The sequence below is a fragment of the Lutra lutra genome, chromosome 15 (assembly GCF_902655055.1).
Source record: "Lutra lutra chromosome 15, mLutLut1.2, whole genome shotgun sequence".
Classification (NCBI taxonomy): domain Eukaryota; kingdom Metazoa; phylum Chordata; class Mammalia; order Carnivora; family Mustelidae; genus Lutra; species Lutra lutra.
Window position 1 is genome coordinate 59,236,278 of NC_062292.1, and position 18,282 is coordinate 59,254,559.

The window sequence follows — 18,282 nt, forward strand, 5'->3', positions numbered from 1 at the left end:
TTATCATCACAACTCAAAGCTTTGAGAACTTTTGAAAATGAAGCACACTTCCCCCTCCTTCTACCTAGCCTTTTATAGTCAGACTACAATCCTTATTCCAAAAATAAATCAGCCTGATGAGAGGCCAGAAAAAGTGAAGCTTAATAGTTTTCCACTTTCATTATTGACTTATGGGACACTAGTTGGACAGACTTATTATCATCACACTTTTACAAATTTCCCCTACAAATAAATAATTCTAGGATATGCCCAAATAACTCTGGCGTCTTGGCTCAACATGTTTTTATAATTACTTGGCACTCTAACCGTATGCTACTTAAATCAGGGAACAGTCAACAAGTTATTTTTAGGCCATAGCAACACACACACACACACTCTCCGTTATACCTAGCTTGTCACTTATACTCCTTTGGAAGGGGAGCCCAGATTGTCTTTATACTGATGCCATCATTTCTGTTCAACCAATGGTAATAACAGTATGAAGCTTCAGTGAGGGAGCACTCACCATGTATGAAAACTGGTCTGGGCCCTCTGTACACATGACTCCTTTCAACTCCTAGACTAACACTGTAACATAGCTGCTGTTACATTCTCTTTTATAAAGGAGGAAATTAAGGAAGTAAGGGATGAAGCAATTTGCCCAGGGGTTCATGGCTAGTAAGAAGGGACCAAGGCTAGAATCAGACAGACTGGATCCAAAATCCTGCCTGAATTTCCCCTCCATTTGTGACAAGGCGAATGTCTGGCATGTTTGGATGTTAAGCAGGGGCTCAGAATAACAACACTAAGTCTGTGCCTACAGGAGGTATGTCTTTATTTCACGTATCTTTTAAAAAGTTCCTCCCGACATCCAGAGAGACAAGAGAAAGACTGTTGTTCCCCTAGGACAAACAACGCAGAAAAAGACTATTTTTCTGGGGTCTCTGATTACTGAGCATAGCCTTTCACACTTGGTCATCAAACTCAGTACCGCCTGTAAGTGTTACTTCAGAATCGTTCATGATTATGGAAGAACGTGTACTCTGCATGGTTCATCCCTCGGGAATTATGATGGAAGGTTTTATAGTCTACAAATTGAACTCCCTGTGTTATCGTATCTTCCCTACGGATCAGCCTCCTGAAGACATTGTCTCTCCTCCCCTGCTCCCCACTGAACACCGCTGGTGCAGCACCAGGTCCGTGGGGGGACTGGGTCTGTCGGTCAGTCTTTGTTTCCTGACAGCACAGAGCAAGTACAGGCATGGGCCTGACATATCCACGTGGAAGTGAGAGCTACAGCCCCCCGAGGAGGCACCCAGAGCCCTCCCACTCCAAGGGAGAGAGGCTTCTCCACAGACCTGAGAGCTAGCTAGTCAAGGTGGAAATTTAAGTTTGAAAAAGTGGGCGTAAGACACTGAAGTATTCAGGAGTGAAAAATGTTGTCTGCACTGTACTATACAATAGCTGCAGCCTTATTAATTCTAGAGCAGTAACTTTAAACCTGAAACATATCTGGCTATATTAATATGTTGCCTGTACTATAAAATATTTCAACAACCGAAAAAGGAAGAGAAAGTCAATAGGGCAATTATGAACAACAGTTTAATCTGCGTGGTAGGTATACAGTGCTCTTTATCCCCTTTCTTATTTTTCTGCATATTTGAAAATTCTTATAATAAAAGTTTTAAAGGCACAGAGGTCTTTAAGGAGGAGGCAGGTGGCAGTAGATTATCCTTTTCAACACAGGTAAACAATCATTTTCCTGAATCCAGCTTTTCTGAAAAGGAAGGGTACCTTATAAACATCAAAACAAAGATGGTGGCTCTCCTTCTGGGAGGTCCAAAACCATCTAGCCTTCTTATTCAGTTTGGTTAAAAATCATACTGAAAATCACCTTGGGGTAAAACAGACTGTAATTCTCTCAAAGATTTTGCAAATCCCTAAATATTTATGCATTTGGATCATTCTCACCAGAAGAAGTAGAAGCACTGGTCTGATGTCATTTATTCTTCAGAAGATGAGAATAAAACATGGATTAGACACAGGTCACAACAGGGAGGGGACTGTAAATTAGAACAGTAACTTAATCCCAGGGGCTTCTGCGCCTCTGATCAGTTTCTTCCCAACCTGACACAGCATTACTAAAATGGTAACTGAGCAGCCGCTCTACTTGACAGGCAGTACCAAAAATGGAGAACATGGCATTGAAACAGGAGGATAGAAAACTTGGACAGGGGAGGGTAGCAACCACTGTTTACAAGTTTACAAACATAAACCAGAGAATCATTTGGGCCAGCCATAAATTACCCAAGATTGTACTGAAATCTCTCAAAATAAATTAATGAGGCCTTCAAAGTTTCTACCTTTCATTCTAACTACCTTCACCACCATAGTTTCCCTGCAAAAAAAAAATCACTCATTCCAAAATGGTACCGCTACCACTTCACTAAAATAAAATCTTGCATCACCTAGGGAGGGGATTAGTAAAATAAACCTCAGCAGAGAAGCCAGACCAGAATGGTCTGCTTGACCCACTCAAGTACTTGGGAGAGGTTGCTGGCCATGTTTTCTGAGAGATGCCCACCCCATTCTTCACCTCCACGGTGCTATGGTATTAACCTTTGGTATACCCAGATGAAAGGGTAGCTATGGGTATCGTAATTATGATCACTCTCCTTTCTTTCCCATCTTGGTCCCAATTTTAAGCCATTCCCCCCAAAGAGACCAACATAATAATGATGACAATAATAAATAAATTAAATTAACAACCCTTTTGCTCCTAAACTATTTTCAGTCAAATTCCCAGATATTTGAAGGAAAAGCACCCAAAACTACAAATAATCCAACCTCTACCACCAGCGCGTCTTCCAGGTCGACCGCCGCTGTGTCTCACCAACCGGAAAATGACGAGCCCTCACCGCGGCTGCCTGGGGTGCCCAGTGGTGAGATCAGCAGCATGTCCAGCCCCGCCCCACTGAGGCAATCTTAACTTCACTGACACTGAGGAGCAAGCCCAGGCTGCCCGGACTCTCAGCTACATCGACGGGGAAAGAACCCCACTTTCTTTGGTAGCACCGGGGAGGTTCACTTCCAAGCAATTGACAGGCCACCCCTAAACACAATAATGTCCACTGCAAACAAGAGGGTAAGATCTCCAATTCCGCCTAATCATCCGCATGTTCAAGTCCAGAGTCACCTTAATTTGTATTGTTCGATGTCTGTCCTCAAATCACATAGACACAAAAGGTCTGCTTTTTCCTATCATCGACACTACATGAGCAAAGAGATGACCCACAAGACCACTAGCTACCCCTCTCTTTGTTCCCCAAGATAAACTATTACAAATGAGAAATTTGTGGACTGTATTTTCTCATCCAAAAAAGACAAAACAAGCCAAGATCACGGTGAGAGAACACTAGCTGCGTAGGCCAACTGGGAATAACTCAAAGTCAACCGAACAAGAATAGAAAACAATAAAATACAGAGCTACACAGAGGAAATCTGAATGTGTCTGTAACCCTAAGAAAATTCATCGACCACAACAAAAATGCCTGGGCCCTGCTGAAATTCTCTGGATATGACCTCCATCATGTTCTCCTTCCTACCAGAGCCTACCAACCCTAAGAAAAGTTATGCCTTTGTGGCAGTTGAGCCCAATGACAGCAAGCTCAAGAAGAGCTGGAGGGGATGGGATGGGGGTTGCGGGGGGTGGGGGATTTGTCAAAGTAATTCAGAACCATATTTCCAAGAATGCTACTTAACAAAAGGCAGAGTGCATGATTGAGAAGACAAGAAGGAGAGTGGCAGAGCTGTCACACAAAGATAAAATAACTCACTTACTCATCCCAATGGCCTATTGCATTTAAATATGCAAGGTGTTCAAAAGAACAGAGCAGTACCTCTGGTCAACACACTTCAGGAGACTTGGTAGTGATGTGGCCCAGAAACTGTGTACCTTAGCTCAAAACACAAGAGAAGAAAAGAGAGAAGATGACCATCTCTCAGCACCCTCAAAGGACAGAAGACACCAAAAAGAAAGAGTGGTGTGTAGTGCCCCAAATTACAACATCTGAGGGCAAAGAGCAGCGAGTCAGATAGACACAAGATGAAGGCTCCCCTGCTATGTTAGGCAACACTGTGTGAAAGAAGCTCAGAAAACAGTGGGTAATTATTTCTTCCTGCCCAGGCTCAGCAACACTGACATCAGAGTTATTCTGCATTCAGTGTAAGGGGCCAAGTGACTGACCACCCCATCTTGGAAGGAGCCATGATGCCAATGGTTGTCAGATGAGGCCAGAAAGAACAAAGGGTTGAGGAATATTTCATAAAAATGTCTCTGTCCCCTTGGAGCTTTGGCAGAAGAATGGATGTCATTGGTACACTTACGCTTTGGTGCTGGGGGGCTAGAGGGTGCTTACAGGAAAGACCTCTGCCCTTCTTGAAGGTCACTTTATAAACCATAGAAAAGCCAAGCTAGTTAGAGGTGAGAAAGAAGATTTCCTATAAAAAGCACTGGTACCTGAAGGTTTACTGAGAGTTCACCATAGCTTCTGCTTCCTGTGGTCCATCAACTTTGGTTAAATCTGAGAGACAGTAACTTTCCAAATGGTTATTGACTGGAATAGAGCTACCAGACCAGCTATGACTTGAGATACCATCTGGTGGTACACAGCCCCACTAAAAGGTGAGAGAACAGTCTCAGAGAGGTGAAATGCTCGCACAGTACAACTGAGAAGCTGCGTGGAGGCTAGAACCTGGGTCTTCCGGCTTCTGGTTCCATGTGACTGGTTTTTCTCACTACAGCAAAATAGTTAAGGGCAAAGAAGGGAAGACAAGAAGAAGGAAGTCTATTTTGGTCTCACGTAGCCACAGTAAGGAGAATCCTGGCACTTCTAAGACAAACCCAAAGTGAACCCAGACTAACCAGGACTGTGCTTGGGAGGGGGACAGGGGCATTACCTTTCAACACCAGAGGTTCTTTGCCTTCTCTCTTCAGGGACTCGAGGACTATGTGAAGTGGCTGGGAGGGCATCACTCGGCTCGGCTCATTGGTATTCTCATCATAAACTATAATTTCTTTGGAAAAGATCCTCTTGAAAGAGTCCTTGCCTTCCCTACAGGAAATCAAGTCTAAGACCGTGATCTTGCCCTGCTGCAGTCTCCGCCGGCTGATCTTATCGGCACAGTTAATGTGGACAGCTCCTTGGATGTGACTCTTGTTGTACTCCATGAAGGGCCTGCAGTCAATGATGACAGGGCCCTGGCTCGGCAGGTGACTCTTGCTGCATTTGGTCATCTTCTTCGCCAAGTCATTGGGGTAGATTATTTTGATGCTGGCTAGCTGCTTGGGGGTCCCTGACACGGGGCTGCCCACCCCACCTGATGGACTTAGAGAGCCTGCATTTTCATTGTTGTTGACCATCTGGTTGGCAGGGCAGGTGGTAGAGGTTCCGATGGCGGTGGTGGCGGCGCCGGCAGCGATGGCTTGGGTTTGGGCCTGATTGTCCTTGTCGTAGGTTGCCACAGTGCAGCAGCTGGCACTGCTGCATCCACAATTCAGGGAGCGGGCAGAGCCGCTGGATGAGGGCATATACGTCAGATTCGCAGCCTTGAGGGATACGACGGTGGTGGCAATGACAGGAGGGTGGCTGTTACTGCTTGGGGCGGCAGAGCCAAGGTAGCTAGAGTCTAAACAAAGGTTGAGATCCTGAGGTCGGACGGGCCTAGACAGTGCCACTACTACCCTGTCGTCTAAAGGAGACGGAGGCATGAGGAGGCTGAAAACTGGCAATTGAAGAAGAACTCAAGACAGTCTGTAAAGAAGGGGAGGGGGAAAGAAAGAATAAAGTCACGTGACACAAAAGGCAGTCTGATCCAAACCCTAGGAAAGGCCTGTGCATCCCTCTGAGTGAAGTTGTCCTAAGGGCCCTTTATCATGCCACTCTCCAAGCCCAAAACTCATTTTTAGAGATTTGAAGACGATGTCAACCTGAGGGCCCCCACCTATTTGGTGACTAAGTCTTAGGTTCCACGTACGGTCTACACAAATGTTGACGAACAACCTCTCATGGACCTACATCGAAGTTCAGCCTCGGAGAAAGTACAAGCACAGAGAATCAGAAAAGCCGAAGACAGAAGGGAAGGCTCTTAAGAGGCATCTATTCCGGGCCTCATCTCCTGGGCAGAAGCATAGTGCAACCATATGAGAAAGACCCATTTGTCCCCCCTTGCATACTTTCCGTTTAAGTCCTTCACCCACTGCAAAGGCGAGGGAATGACCATGAGCGCTGGCACGGCTCACCGAAATATACAGCAGCTAAATATACATCAGGGGTGGATGGCAACTTTCTGCGAATCAGAATGAAAGTATCCCCCAAGTGAATCTCTTTAACTAGGAACTATTCTTGCGTCCCTTTGAAAAGCACAACACAGTCATATTAAAACCTCCCATGTTTCCTGTTAGTCTCTTATAAATTAATCTGCATTTCCCCTTTTGTTACAAATGAACTGTCCTAAAACAAAGACTCAGGTCAAGAAGCCAGGTCTGGTAACCCCCCAACCCTGGCAGATCCATCACCCTTTGCTCCTCTGCTGCCCACCTCAATCCCCCACTCTGCCGCCCACACTTCTGCCTTTAAGAAAAGGACCAGTTTGACGGCCCACTCCCAGTTCCCTAGTGGCACAGACTATGTATGCATCCCAGAGCTTCTCTCAACGGGAGGGAGGGAGCCACTGTGTATAACATTTCAATCCCCCACAGAAAGACCCCTGCCCCTTGAAGAGGATGAGTTCCATAGAAAGGACTTCCCCTGTTAAAGGGGGCCGTGAGGTGTTGCCCACTGGGTCCACCTCCTGTCACCTGAGAGGACGCCTGCAAAGGAATACAGTTCCGTCCTTCCCATAGGCACAGGGGCACTCTACAACCCGACCCTACAGGCTCTTCTTCTATTACACATACTCAGAGAAAAGAAACCAAACCCCATGCAAGAGTCCTCACCTAAACGAACTTTAAGAGATGTCTGGGAAAATGTCATCTATCATCCGTCTACACACGACCGTCACCATTCTCTGACAGAGAGCTAAAGTATCACAGGCAGAATCCACACACGCGCGCACACTCATACACTCAGAGACACGCACCCGACACGTCCACAGATCCCCACCGACTCACGTTTCTCTCACCCACGTTTGGATGGGAGAGAAGGATTCACCCCCGTTCCTCCCTCCTGTCCTCCCACCCCCTTCCCTCCCCGCCCCTCCTCCCTCCCTCCCTTGCGTAGTATTTTTTTGAAGAGCAAGTACTATTCCAGAAGCTATAACTGTTTCCCAGCTGGACCAAGCGGTGAAAGTCTTTGCTATTGTGTTATCAGGTAGGGTAAGTCCCAGGATCAACAGCCCATTTCCTCTGCGAGGGACGCATAAGCTTGTTCGCGGAGACACAGGCTGGGACCCCCCACCTCCACACGGAGTGCGCGGCTGGCTCGCTCTCTCTCTCTCTCTCTCTCTCACACACACACACACACACAGAGTCTCCCCGAGTGTATAAAGAGATCTGCATCCCTGCAGCAGAGGGTCGGGCGTATATGTTGCCCGTGAAAGCATCCAGACTGGCCCAGGAAACCTCCCAGAGAAACACTATGCTATCCCCTCTCCCTTGCTAGTCGTCCTTCCACCTCTAGGCAGGGGCTGGAAAGAAAATTAAGTCGTTAGAGAATGCTACTTCCCCACTTCTGGGCGCTTATCCCCCTTCGCAGCACAGCGCACTAACAAGCCCCTGGCATTTAAAACTGCCGCAAAGCATCCCAACAAACCTCATTTTTTTCCTTCTCCCCAAATCCAAGTAGACTGCAGGGAGAGTAAACGCACTGGGTAGCGTGAGCCATCAGCCGGAACCCTATAACCTCACCTGCTGTGGCTCCCCCGTGAGCATCGCATCACACACACACACACACACACACACACACACTCACTCGCACTCACACTCTCACCGCCTTACACTCCCGGGCTCTCAGGAGTAACTGCTGTGACTTCCACTTACTTTATAAATAAGTGTAGCCCTCCACCATCTGGCGCTCCGCTTCAGCTAAGGATTCGCCCATTCAGCCCCCATTCACTTGGCTTCATTGATCTCCAGCAGCAACATAGTTACTTTCTCTTTTGCTACACTGTAAATGTAAGATCCCGAGGGGGCGGGCCGGCTGCCGACCGACGGCACGTTGGGCCAATAGAAATCCGGAGAAAGCTGACCGCTACCTCACAGCGGCCCGCGGCCAATGGACAGCCTAGGGGGAGGAGTCAGGGGCGTGGCCTCGTCTCTTTAAGGAGGGTTTATCGGACGCCGCTTCGGGTCCACAGCGTTATAACACGGGCGGTGATGTCATTGGCAACCAATCAAAAACTTAAAAGGGCCAGCCCGGGGCCCGCGCGGAGCAGCTGCTCTCTATTTACATGTAAACCGAACGGGCTGGATGCAGTTAACCCTTTCTGGGGCTGAAGTGTCAATGGGCCAAGCTCGCCGCTCTGGCTTAAAACTGGCTCTGTCCCTTTGCCCGGACCCCTCTGAGTCCCCCTAGCCCGGGGGCAGATCGCGCTTTCTTTTTCCTTCTTACTTGGGACGGAAGATCAAAGTGTCGAAGTAACTTTCTAAAGGCAAGAAACAAGAACGATCGCCGTCCCCAGTGGGGAAACCGGGTTCTCCGAGTCGCTCGAGGTATTTTGACAAACCCTAACCCGAGATTCAGACGTCGCCGAGCCTCCTGCAGTAGGACCGACGTGAGCGCGCAGCCAGGGGCGTCGCTTCTGCACCGGCCCGCGAGCACCCGCCACGCGCTGGGGACCGGGACCCGGGCGCAGCTGGGGAGTCGGCCGGCGGGACCCGGAAAGCGAGGCCCGTCCAGCCAAGCTGCACCCCGTGTTTTCGGGCCGCCCCGCTCGGCTCCGCGCCTCGGGGAACCGTCGGCCGCCCGCCCGCAGATGTCGCTGCCCCTCCGGCTGTCCTACTGCTACCCGACGCGGCCGTGGCGCGGCGCCCTCCGGCTCGCTTGCATCTGCGCCCCAGTCACGGCCCCGCTGTCCCCCGCTGTCCCCCGCCCGCTTCCCGGGGCTCGGCCGGGAGCACCGAGGCGGCGCTGTGGAGGGCTGCTCAGGGGCGGCTCCAGAATCCTCGGGGAGCGAGCCCACTAGGCCCGGCGCCGCGGTGCTCGCCATGCGCTCGCCACACCCCGCTTTCCGCCCGCTTTCCCCGCGCCCTAGCCAGCCGCCCCGCCACCCCGAAAGGCCCCAGGCGAGCCGAGGACAGCCAGCCCGGCGTTTCTAGAACACCGCCGCGGGCGGAAAAGGAGCTGGAGCTGAGTGTAAATAGCCAGATCCAGTGTAGCCCGCGGAGCGTCGAGGAGGCGACGCCGACCCCTGGGTTTTCCAAACTTTTTTTTTTTTTTTTTTTTTTTTTTTTTTTTTTTTTTGCCGCCCGCGGGGTGGCCAGCAGAGGCACCCATCCAGAGGCAAAGAGTGGGGGGCAAGGCAGGCTGGCTTGAGCTTGGGCCCAAAAATATCAGGGAAACTGCCAGGAAAGTCGTGATGGGGTACGCAAAGGAGTGGAGATGACAAGATGAACTGCGGAAAGCCAGCATCAGAGAACCGTAAAGAAATAGAGCTTTTCCTTTTCCCTTTCCTGTCTCAGAGAGACAGAAGCGAAGGAGTTTAATAATGACAATGGAATACATTACATTAGGAGCACTAGAATATTTGGCTATGAGTTTTCTCTCTTACTAGATTGAAGGTGTTTGGAGACATACTTAAGGCTCCAGGCCTATTAAGTAAGTGGCAGCGACATATTCATACAATTCATTTAAGTGCAGATCTGAAATCAGAAGTTGCCAAAGGATGGCCCACTACACACTCAAGGAACTGCTAAAGAGAAATGAATCCTCTTAGATTCCTTGGGAGATGGGGGGGGGGGGGAATATCTGTATAATTTTTATGTATGTGTATACGTATACGCAGTTCAGCTTTCACACCCATGTTTCCACGTGCAGTAAATGCATACAATCATCTTTAAAAGAAAAGGGTTTTGTGTAGCCCTTTTTGCATTCATACACCAAAACACATAAACGTTCACCCCCTTAATGATAACTAATGAGTACTTAGAGCACACCTTTTGGTCCTTACACCTTGGGGATCAGCAGGTCCTGGCCAAGGAATTGGTTCTGGGTAATTTCATAGAAATCAGAAAGGAAGTTCCCAGAGGGTCTACCTGGATCCATTTGGAGCTGTAATCGCTTGCCTTTCCCTAACCATAGACAATTATTAAAAAAAAATGTTCATTAAATTAGGGTCAGAAAGTTCTGGGTATAAGTCCTGATTCTGACTCTCCTCTGTAGTGTGTGTTCATCCAGACTCACTGTGTTCATTTATTTATCTGCAAAATGGTAACATCCCAGCCCAGAGGGAAAAGGGAAAAGTCCTGGTGGGAGTGCTGGGGGAGAGGGTTTGCACGGGAGGGGACACTCTGATGACTCTGCCAATAAAAGGCATTCAGTAAAAAAAAAGCATTGTCTTTGATTCCAGAGACTCCGTGCCTCTGTTTAAAAGCACTTGTGATCTGTAGATTATGAATTCATTGCTAATGCCTCACTATCTAAGCCCAACGAAGTAGGGATTTATACAATTGTAGAAGAGTTTAAACAGCTTTTCCCAGAGACCCAGAAGGGGAATGTCACTTCAAAAACAAATTTAACTCATTTAATGAGATAATTATTTTATTATAGTTTCAAACTAGTGGATTATTATAATTTAGTTGACTAAGAGTCGAAGCCATCCAAGCTGAAAAATTAGGAAAAATGGCAAAATCCCTCACCATTTATCAAACTTGAAACATGGAAGAATTACCAGATCATTAACATATGCAAACATGTAATTATATTTTAATTAAGCATCTCTAAAGGTATAGCTTATGTTCAAATTATAGAATGGTAGAAAACAGATTACAGATGGCTATTTTCACAGTCATTATACTTTTGAGCTTCTTTTGCACAAAAAGAGGTGATTTTGTTTTTTATTTTGTTTTCAGTCATAAATGTGAAAACACTATCTGAAGTATTGCCCTTAGATTTAAATTTGTAATACCAGCCAGCCAATGGCTATGAACCTGATCTGTATACAAATTGCCAGCAAAGCCTTAATGTTCAATTTTAGTCCCAAAGAAACAGCAAAGCATCTTCACTGCATTTGAGTGTTCTAATATGATTATGCTGAACCACATATTTGTTCCAACAAACAACATGAGGAAAATACTGTTTTGGTGGAAAGCACTATGTGTTAAAGCCAAAAGATGAAGATAACTTAAGCCAACATATAGATATAATATGGATAATTTGAAAAAAGAATGTATTAATTAAATGACTTCCTTGATGTTCTCTCAAATGAATAAGTGTGTGTTTGATGATGGCAGAAGGTAGGGGTGGATGTGAGAGCTGGGTTTTCAAAATAATCCTCAAGGTCAAGGTGGATTCCTGGAGGTACTAAAATTAAGGCAGAGAAAAACTTAAAGAAAACTTGGAAATAATACAGCACAGGGTAAAGGTGTTAGTAAATTACCAAGAAGTGGGGAAAGAGCTGAGGGATAGAAAGACAAGGTGTCCAAGGAGCTGAGGTCATTGAGGCCAACCTTGGGAAACATCCTGAAACATGTTGCAGGGCCAGAGAAAGGCTGGTGAGAAGAATCCACTGAAAGATACTGTGTTTGTGGGGTGATGGAAACAGAAGGCGGGCTCTCTGCTGGTCTCATTCTCCGTGAGTTTGGACACAAGGACGCCTGCAGATCTTTCTCGCTAAAGTCATGAGTAAGTTGCACCTGTGACTCTGGAAAAGGCTCTGAGCCATGGAAGGTTCTGGATCTGCATTTTCCAGAACGGTAGCCATTTGCCACAAGTGACTACTGGACACTTGCAATGTGGCAAATATGAACTTAAATGTGTTGTGAGTTTAACATCCATGTGGGATTTTGAAAACTCCATGTAAAAAAAAATGTAAAATATCTCAATTATTTTTATGTCAACTACATGTTGAACTGTTTGGCTATATCAGGTTAATATAAAACATTTTTTTAAAGATTTTATTTTTTTATTTGAGAGCAAGAGAGAGAACATGACCAGGGGCAAGGTGTGGAGAAGGGCAGAAGGAAGAGCAGACTCCCTGCTGAGGACCCTAAGATCATGACCTAAACAGAAGACAGACATTTAACTGACTGAGCCCCTCAGGTGCCCCTCAATAAAATATGTTAATGAAATTAATTTTACCTGTTTCTTTTTACTTCTTAGAATATGACTATTAGGAAATTGGGAAAGACTTAAACACTTTACACCTTTTTATGTGCAGTGCTGTTCTAGAGCCTATAATCCTGCCTTTGATTTGAGGTCACTTTGGTGCCAAATGCACCAGAACCACAGAATGTTAGAGTCGAAATGGACTTAGAGCTTACCTAGGCCTGTGGTTTTCAAGCTGTGCTAGGATGAGCCACAGGGAGTGGAGACACCAAAGCCAGGGGTTGGGTAAAGTCAGAGCTCGGGGGGTGAGCTGGAGGAGCTCTGAGACCATGCTACCAATCCCCAACCCACACTTGAGATGTATTCTTCTATTCCTGAGACTCTGAAGTAAGAGTTCACCGAAGAAAGGACTCTGCTTGGTATTTTGGTGTGGTGTGGTGTTTTGTTTTAATCCTGGCCCATCATTTTACCTGTAAGGCAACTGGAGGCCCAGGGAATGGAGATGACTTGACCGAAGCCATCCTTGACCTTAGGACTTGACCTCAACTTCATCTGAAGGTCCAGCATGGCCTCTACAGTAGAGGAAGTGACTGACCTCTTGGGGAATTAATAAACTCCCTGTTTCAACTAAGGCAAACTGGTCCCTCTCCAAGCACTTAGCTATTCCTCTCCTTCCACTCATCCTTCCATTTGTGACCTCAGAAATGCCTCCTGCTGTTTGTCAAAAAAGAATTCTGGCCAAGCCCGCATGTGTGGATCATTGACACAAACTTCTTTTCTTTATGAAAATACCAAACAAAGAACTCACTGGCGGTTGGTTTCCAGCAATGCATTGCTCTGGGATGGATGGCCTATTATTATTATGTGTTGCTACATCAAAGACTTCACATTCTCCCCTCTGCCAGGCTGAGCAATCATTTTCTCATTAGAAAATGCCGTCAGACCCACAGCCGCTCAACCCCAGGAGGCTGTGACTGAGTACTATGAAGGGACCTCCTGGGATGCCTAGACAAGCAGAGGTAAACACACCCTCTAAGCAATTCCAAAGCCCCTCCCACCTGGGTCAGGTCTAATGCAAAGGAATTACTCTAAGATCCTGAGCATCTTTTAGTGGCTTACGGCTGTATAGCTCCCAGATAGAACGAGCTCCTTCACATGGCCCAGTGTGTCATACTGTGCCTTACTGATCTTTACAAATTAAACAGGGATTGAACTGGCTTTAAAGATCTGGCATTTGGAAAAATAATAATAATGGGTATGGAGTCTCATTCCACTCTGTGCCCAGTGCTCCAGCGCTGCTGCACGTGACTGGCAAGCATTAACTCTCTTAAAGCTTCACATTCACATCGGGGCTATAAGTAGGTACTACTTTTATTAGCCCTCATTGAAAGATGAGGACACAGAAATACAGACGGGCGAAGAATCTGCCCCGGGTCACACAGCTACAAAGCAGCAGAGGCAGCACTGGAACCCAGACGATCCAGCGCCAGAACATCTGCTTTTAACCATTACGTGTGATTTAATTCACTCTCTATGTGATTTTATAAACTTCTCTCATATCCCCCTCCATCTCCCGACTGCCAGCGTATTTTTTTAATTGCCTCTTTGTGAGAATGCACTGTTTTTCCCTCTGCTTTCTCCTGAACCGCTTGGAGTCCCTTCTGTCCTCGCATGGTCTTTCTCACTGCTGGATCCTCCACATTCTGGACGGCATCAAAACCTCCACTTTGTTTCCAGAATCTTCCTGAATAGCGCTCTAAACTCGGTCAGTGCTTTCGGTCGCTGCTACAGGCAGCAAGGGAAAGTCTAGGACAGCTCTGTTACCCAGACCTGGACTAGTTCACCGTCCCATCCCCGAGACAGGCACCAGAGCTGACACGGAGTGGAGCGTGAGCTCAGGAAGTTCCCAGAGAATGAAGAAACGAGCGGATGAATGAACGGAGCATTTTTCTCACGCATACCCTTGCACTGTTTTTCCCTAGATGCACACCTGGCTCGTCTGATGCCTTTGAAGCTACTGATCTGGGCCTTCCGCCATAGGAAGAAGTTAAGGCACCTCCGATGTCCCTAAGTCCAGCCTTCTTATAAATTACTTATGCAGATATCAACCAAAGATCCGTCTCCACGGAGCCCCATTGCTTGTGCCTCTGTTTGCCCACCAGATTCTCCCCCTGCATAACTTAACCTCAATTTCTGTTTCTCCTGGCTTCTACACAAATATCAACAGCTTTCTCATTACCATCCATCTCATCATGATCCGTATCCTACTCAAGTTTGCATCTGTCAGCACTCTGCACTGTGATAGTCTTCCGTGCTCAGGAAAATTTCGCTCTTCTTGTTCGCTGAGTTTTAGCAAAAGGCAGGCATGCTCCTTTTCTCTTTCAACATCTTCCCTTATGGAGCGTTCAGAGACATCTGTTTCCATGTGCTCCTCTCCCAGCCAGGCAACTCGGCCAGTGTTTATTTTCCAGCATGTGACTAATGCTGATGAATAGCTTTTTTCAGAAAGAGGCATTTCACCCAGACCCGTGCCTGGAAGCCTGTAAGTTCTTCATCCTACTGGGAGTGGGTAATGGGCTCTTAAAAACATGCTGTTCCAGTTCTGGACTAGACAGGGAGCAATGACCCGAGAAGTCCTGTTTCCAGTGTTCGGTGAAGGTGGCCCACATCCCCTAGGCACGCAGCATAGGGTGTTCATTGTTGCCCCCGATTTATGCAGTGGATAAAGCAACCACTTTAGAATTACATTCTCGGCTTGCAAGCACTAAGAATGTACAAATGTGGCGGAGGAGTCCATTTCTGGGTGAATTGAAGTGTCCACTGTGGGCTGAGTACTGAGCCCACGGGAACACACAGGCACGTCATAGATGCTCAAATGAATGCAGGTCAGGTCAGGTCCTGTCAATGCAAGTTATTCACAAGAGTAAAATCCCTGTTGAAGTTGACTAGATTGTAGTTCAAGTAGGAATCTGAGAGAAGAAGAAAATGTTATTGATGCCATAAACTTCCAGTTCACAAGAAATTCAGAATTCAAAGAAGATAAATAGATCGGATCAGAAGGTGGCCACACAGAGCTGGAGCTGAGCATCATTCATCTGCCAAAGCATGGATCCTGGGACAGGTGTGCATGGGGGACACATTAAGATGTATAATTCACAGAGAATTCTTAGCCACCTCCAATGCTGCCTTTTGCAATTCCAATTCCTAGGAACTAGCAAAACAGATACTATTGGGTAAATTACTACACTAAATTTAAATTGGATTCATAACAACAACCAATCCAATGAAGTGTTTTCTCTATATTCTTCACAGCGGATTTGGAGTCCCTTTTCCATGCATCATCCCAATCCTTGTGTATGTGTAGTACATGAATTCTCCAGAATGTGGATAAGAAGTTGGACACTTAGATATTTTGCTTATCAAGATCATCCAGCATATCCCACCAATGGCTCCTTCCAGCCCATCTAGTACTTGGGACTACTTTCCAGAAGCTCAAACTTTTGCTTCCCCACTTTCTGCCTTCCAATCATCAAAATTAGTTGGGGAAGGAAGAAGAAAGGACCAAAAGAAGGAAGGAGAGAAGGCAAAAGGGAGACAGAAATAGCTGGGAATTTTTGTTCTGTTTATAATTTTTTTGCTTGTACTTTTGACTGCAGAGTTGGAAAGTGTATACTTGGGCAGAGAGTGAGCAAAGAGTGGACAAGTAGAGGAAATGTTGCTGATTCCAGACATTTTTGTTTTCATAAGCAAGGCAGATGGGAACAGAATCTGGCCACAGCAAGCGGCTTTGAATGCTTGGCTGCCGAAACTCGTGGTGGCCCGGACGCTGAGCCTGGCGGTCCCCAGCAGATACTGGGCCCCTGCACCTGGTATGGGAAGGAAGCCATAGGGCTATTGGTCTTGATGCATCTAGACTCTGGGAGGCAGCTCTGACTCAGGCAGCAATGGTCTGCTCTTGTGCCTAGCTATTGGGCCTCGAGGATGAAAGCATCTAGTCCCCGCCCTCTGGGAAAGCTGAACCAGGGAACATTGTGGTATGTTCAAGTGCATGCCCAGAGCCACTGTATTGGAACCCAGGGCAAGTTTCTCTGATCCCACAGTATGAGGAGCAGATTGTGCCTCTCTCCTCTGAAGGTGCAGAGCTTTTCCCTCTGTGTGTTTAAGCTACTGTGATCTTCACCCGTGATGATTAATTTCATGTGTCAACTCAACTGCGCTACGGTGCCAAGATAGCTGGTCAAACATTATTCTGGATATTTCTGTGAGGATTGTCTTTTGGATAAGACTGACACTTAAACTGATGGACTGTGAGTGAAGCAGATTATTCTCCATAATGTGGGTGGGTGGACCTCATCTAATCAGTTGTAAGCATCAAGAAAACAAAGATGGATCTCCCCCAGGGAAGAGAGAATCCTGCCAGCAGCTGGCCTTTGCACTTAAACTGAAACAGGGGCTCTTCCTAGGTCTCTAGTCTGCCAGCCCATCTTGCAGATTTTGGACTTGCCAGCCTTCTCAATCAAATGAGTCAATTCCTTATAATAAATCTCTCTATGTATGTATACATACACCCTTTGATTCTGTTTCTCTGGACAACCCTGACCAATATACACCTTTCTTTCCTTTTATGGACAAAGCAGAGGAAAGCCTGGGAGATGCACACAGTATCACATGTTGACACATCTCCTTTCCTGTCCTGAATTACTAAAGACACACTCAACTGAGTGACTCTTCATCTGAGTGTCTTAATGTCCAAGAGTTTAAAGCTAGTGAAAGGGTGATAAGGATACACTCAATAAATCTAAGATAGGAAAACTTTAAAAAAAAAAATTTAATCTAAGGTAGGATAACTGATACAGAAGGAAAACAAACGTCCAACCCTACCCTGCCCCACCCCCTACAATTTATTAGAAAAGCTCAGAAAATCCCAGTGAGGCTTCTGGCTTTGGATTCTAAAGCAATCGAGAGATTGGAAAGATAAAAATAAGTTATGTCCCTGAGATCCTTATTTGTGTTCATTTAGCCTGAAGGAAGAAAGATATGAACATGTTTGTTTTCCCCCAAATGCATATTTAATATTTTCCTAAACATCTTGAAACTGGAGCTTGTCGGGAGTTTCCATAGTAAGTATAAATTGTTTCCCAATTTTCTATCACCTATTGAGAGACATTTTGAAACACAGAACTAATGTTGCAGTTACTTAATTCTTGTTTACTTTTGCTTTTCCAAGGTAATCGACATGCAGTTGGATCATTAAAAGATCTCAGCATAGGAGCCTTGCGTGTACTTCTCAAAATGAGGAGGTCACAGTTCACAAGACCACATCGGAGACGAAAGTGTCCTCTGTTTCTGCAGCTGCACAGATTCCCTGGTTCTTTCTCAGGAATGTGTGAGGAGCTTGACTGCAAATCTATAGCTCTGCTTCATCCTCCCCAGTTTCTAGCAGACCGGAAGCCTGTTCTCTAGACCAGAGCTTCTCCACCTCTAGGTTCACACAGATCAACAGGGTTTCTTATAAAAATGCTGGCTCTGATTCAGTAGGTCAGGGGTGGGATCCAAGATTCCACATTTCCTAATGCACTTCCCCATGGTTTTGAAGGAGCTGGTCTACAGATCACACATCTGGACCCAGACCATCCAATTCAGTAGCCACCAGCCATGTATGGCTCTTTGAGCATTTGGTTTGGGGTTAGTCTACATTAACACTATAAGTGTAAAATACATACCAGGTTTTAAAGAGTCAGTCAGAAGAACAAAATATCTCATTAATAATTTCATCTTGATTACATGTTGAAATAACATTTCAGAAATATGGGCTTAGGGACACCTGGGTGGCTCAGCTGGTTAAGCGTGTGCCTTGGACTTGGGTCATGATCGCAGGATCCTGGGATAGAGCCCCACATAGGGATTTCTGCTCAGCGGGGAGTCTGCTTCTCCCTCTCCCTCTGCCTCTCCCCCAGGTCATGCTCTCTCTTGCTCTAGCGTGTGCTCTCTCTCTCAAATAAATAAATAAAAATCTTTAAAAGAATATGAGGTTCAATAA

The 18,282-nt window shown here is 46.3% G+C and overlaps 1 protein-coding gene across 1 annotated transcript in view; it reads right to left on the minus strand.

Moving 5' to 3' along the window:
• The window catches only part of DUSP10 (dual specificity phosphatase 10), a 38,823-nt gene extending 30,682 nt beyond the window's left edge, over nt 1-8,141 (minus strand). Inside the window, exons 1-2 of the mRNA XM_047705156.1 lie at nt 8,018-8,141; nt 4,939-5,792 (exon numbers count right to left, since the gene is read on the minus strand). Coding sequence (XP_047561112.1) covers nt 4,939-5,749 — 811 coding nt within the window. The 5' untranslated portion in view covers nt 5,750-5,792; nt 8,018-8,141. The remainder of the gene's footprint in view (nt 1-4,938; nt 5,793-8,017) is intronic.
• Between the last annotated feature and the right edge of the window lie 10,141 nt (nt 8,142-18,282).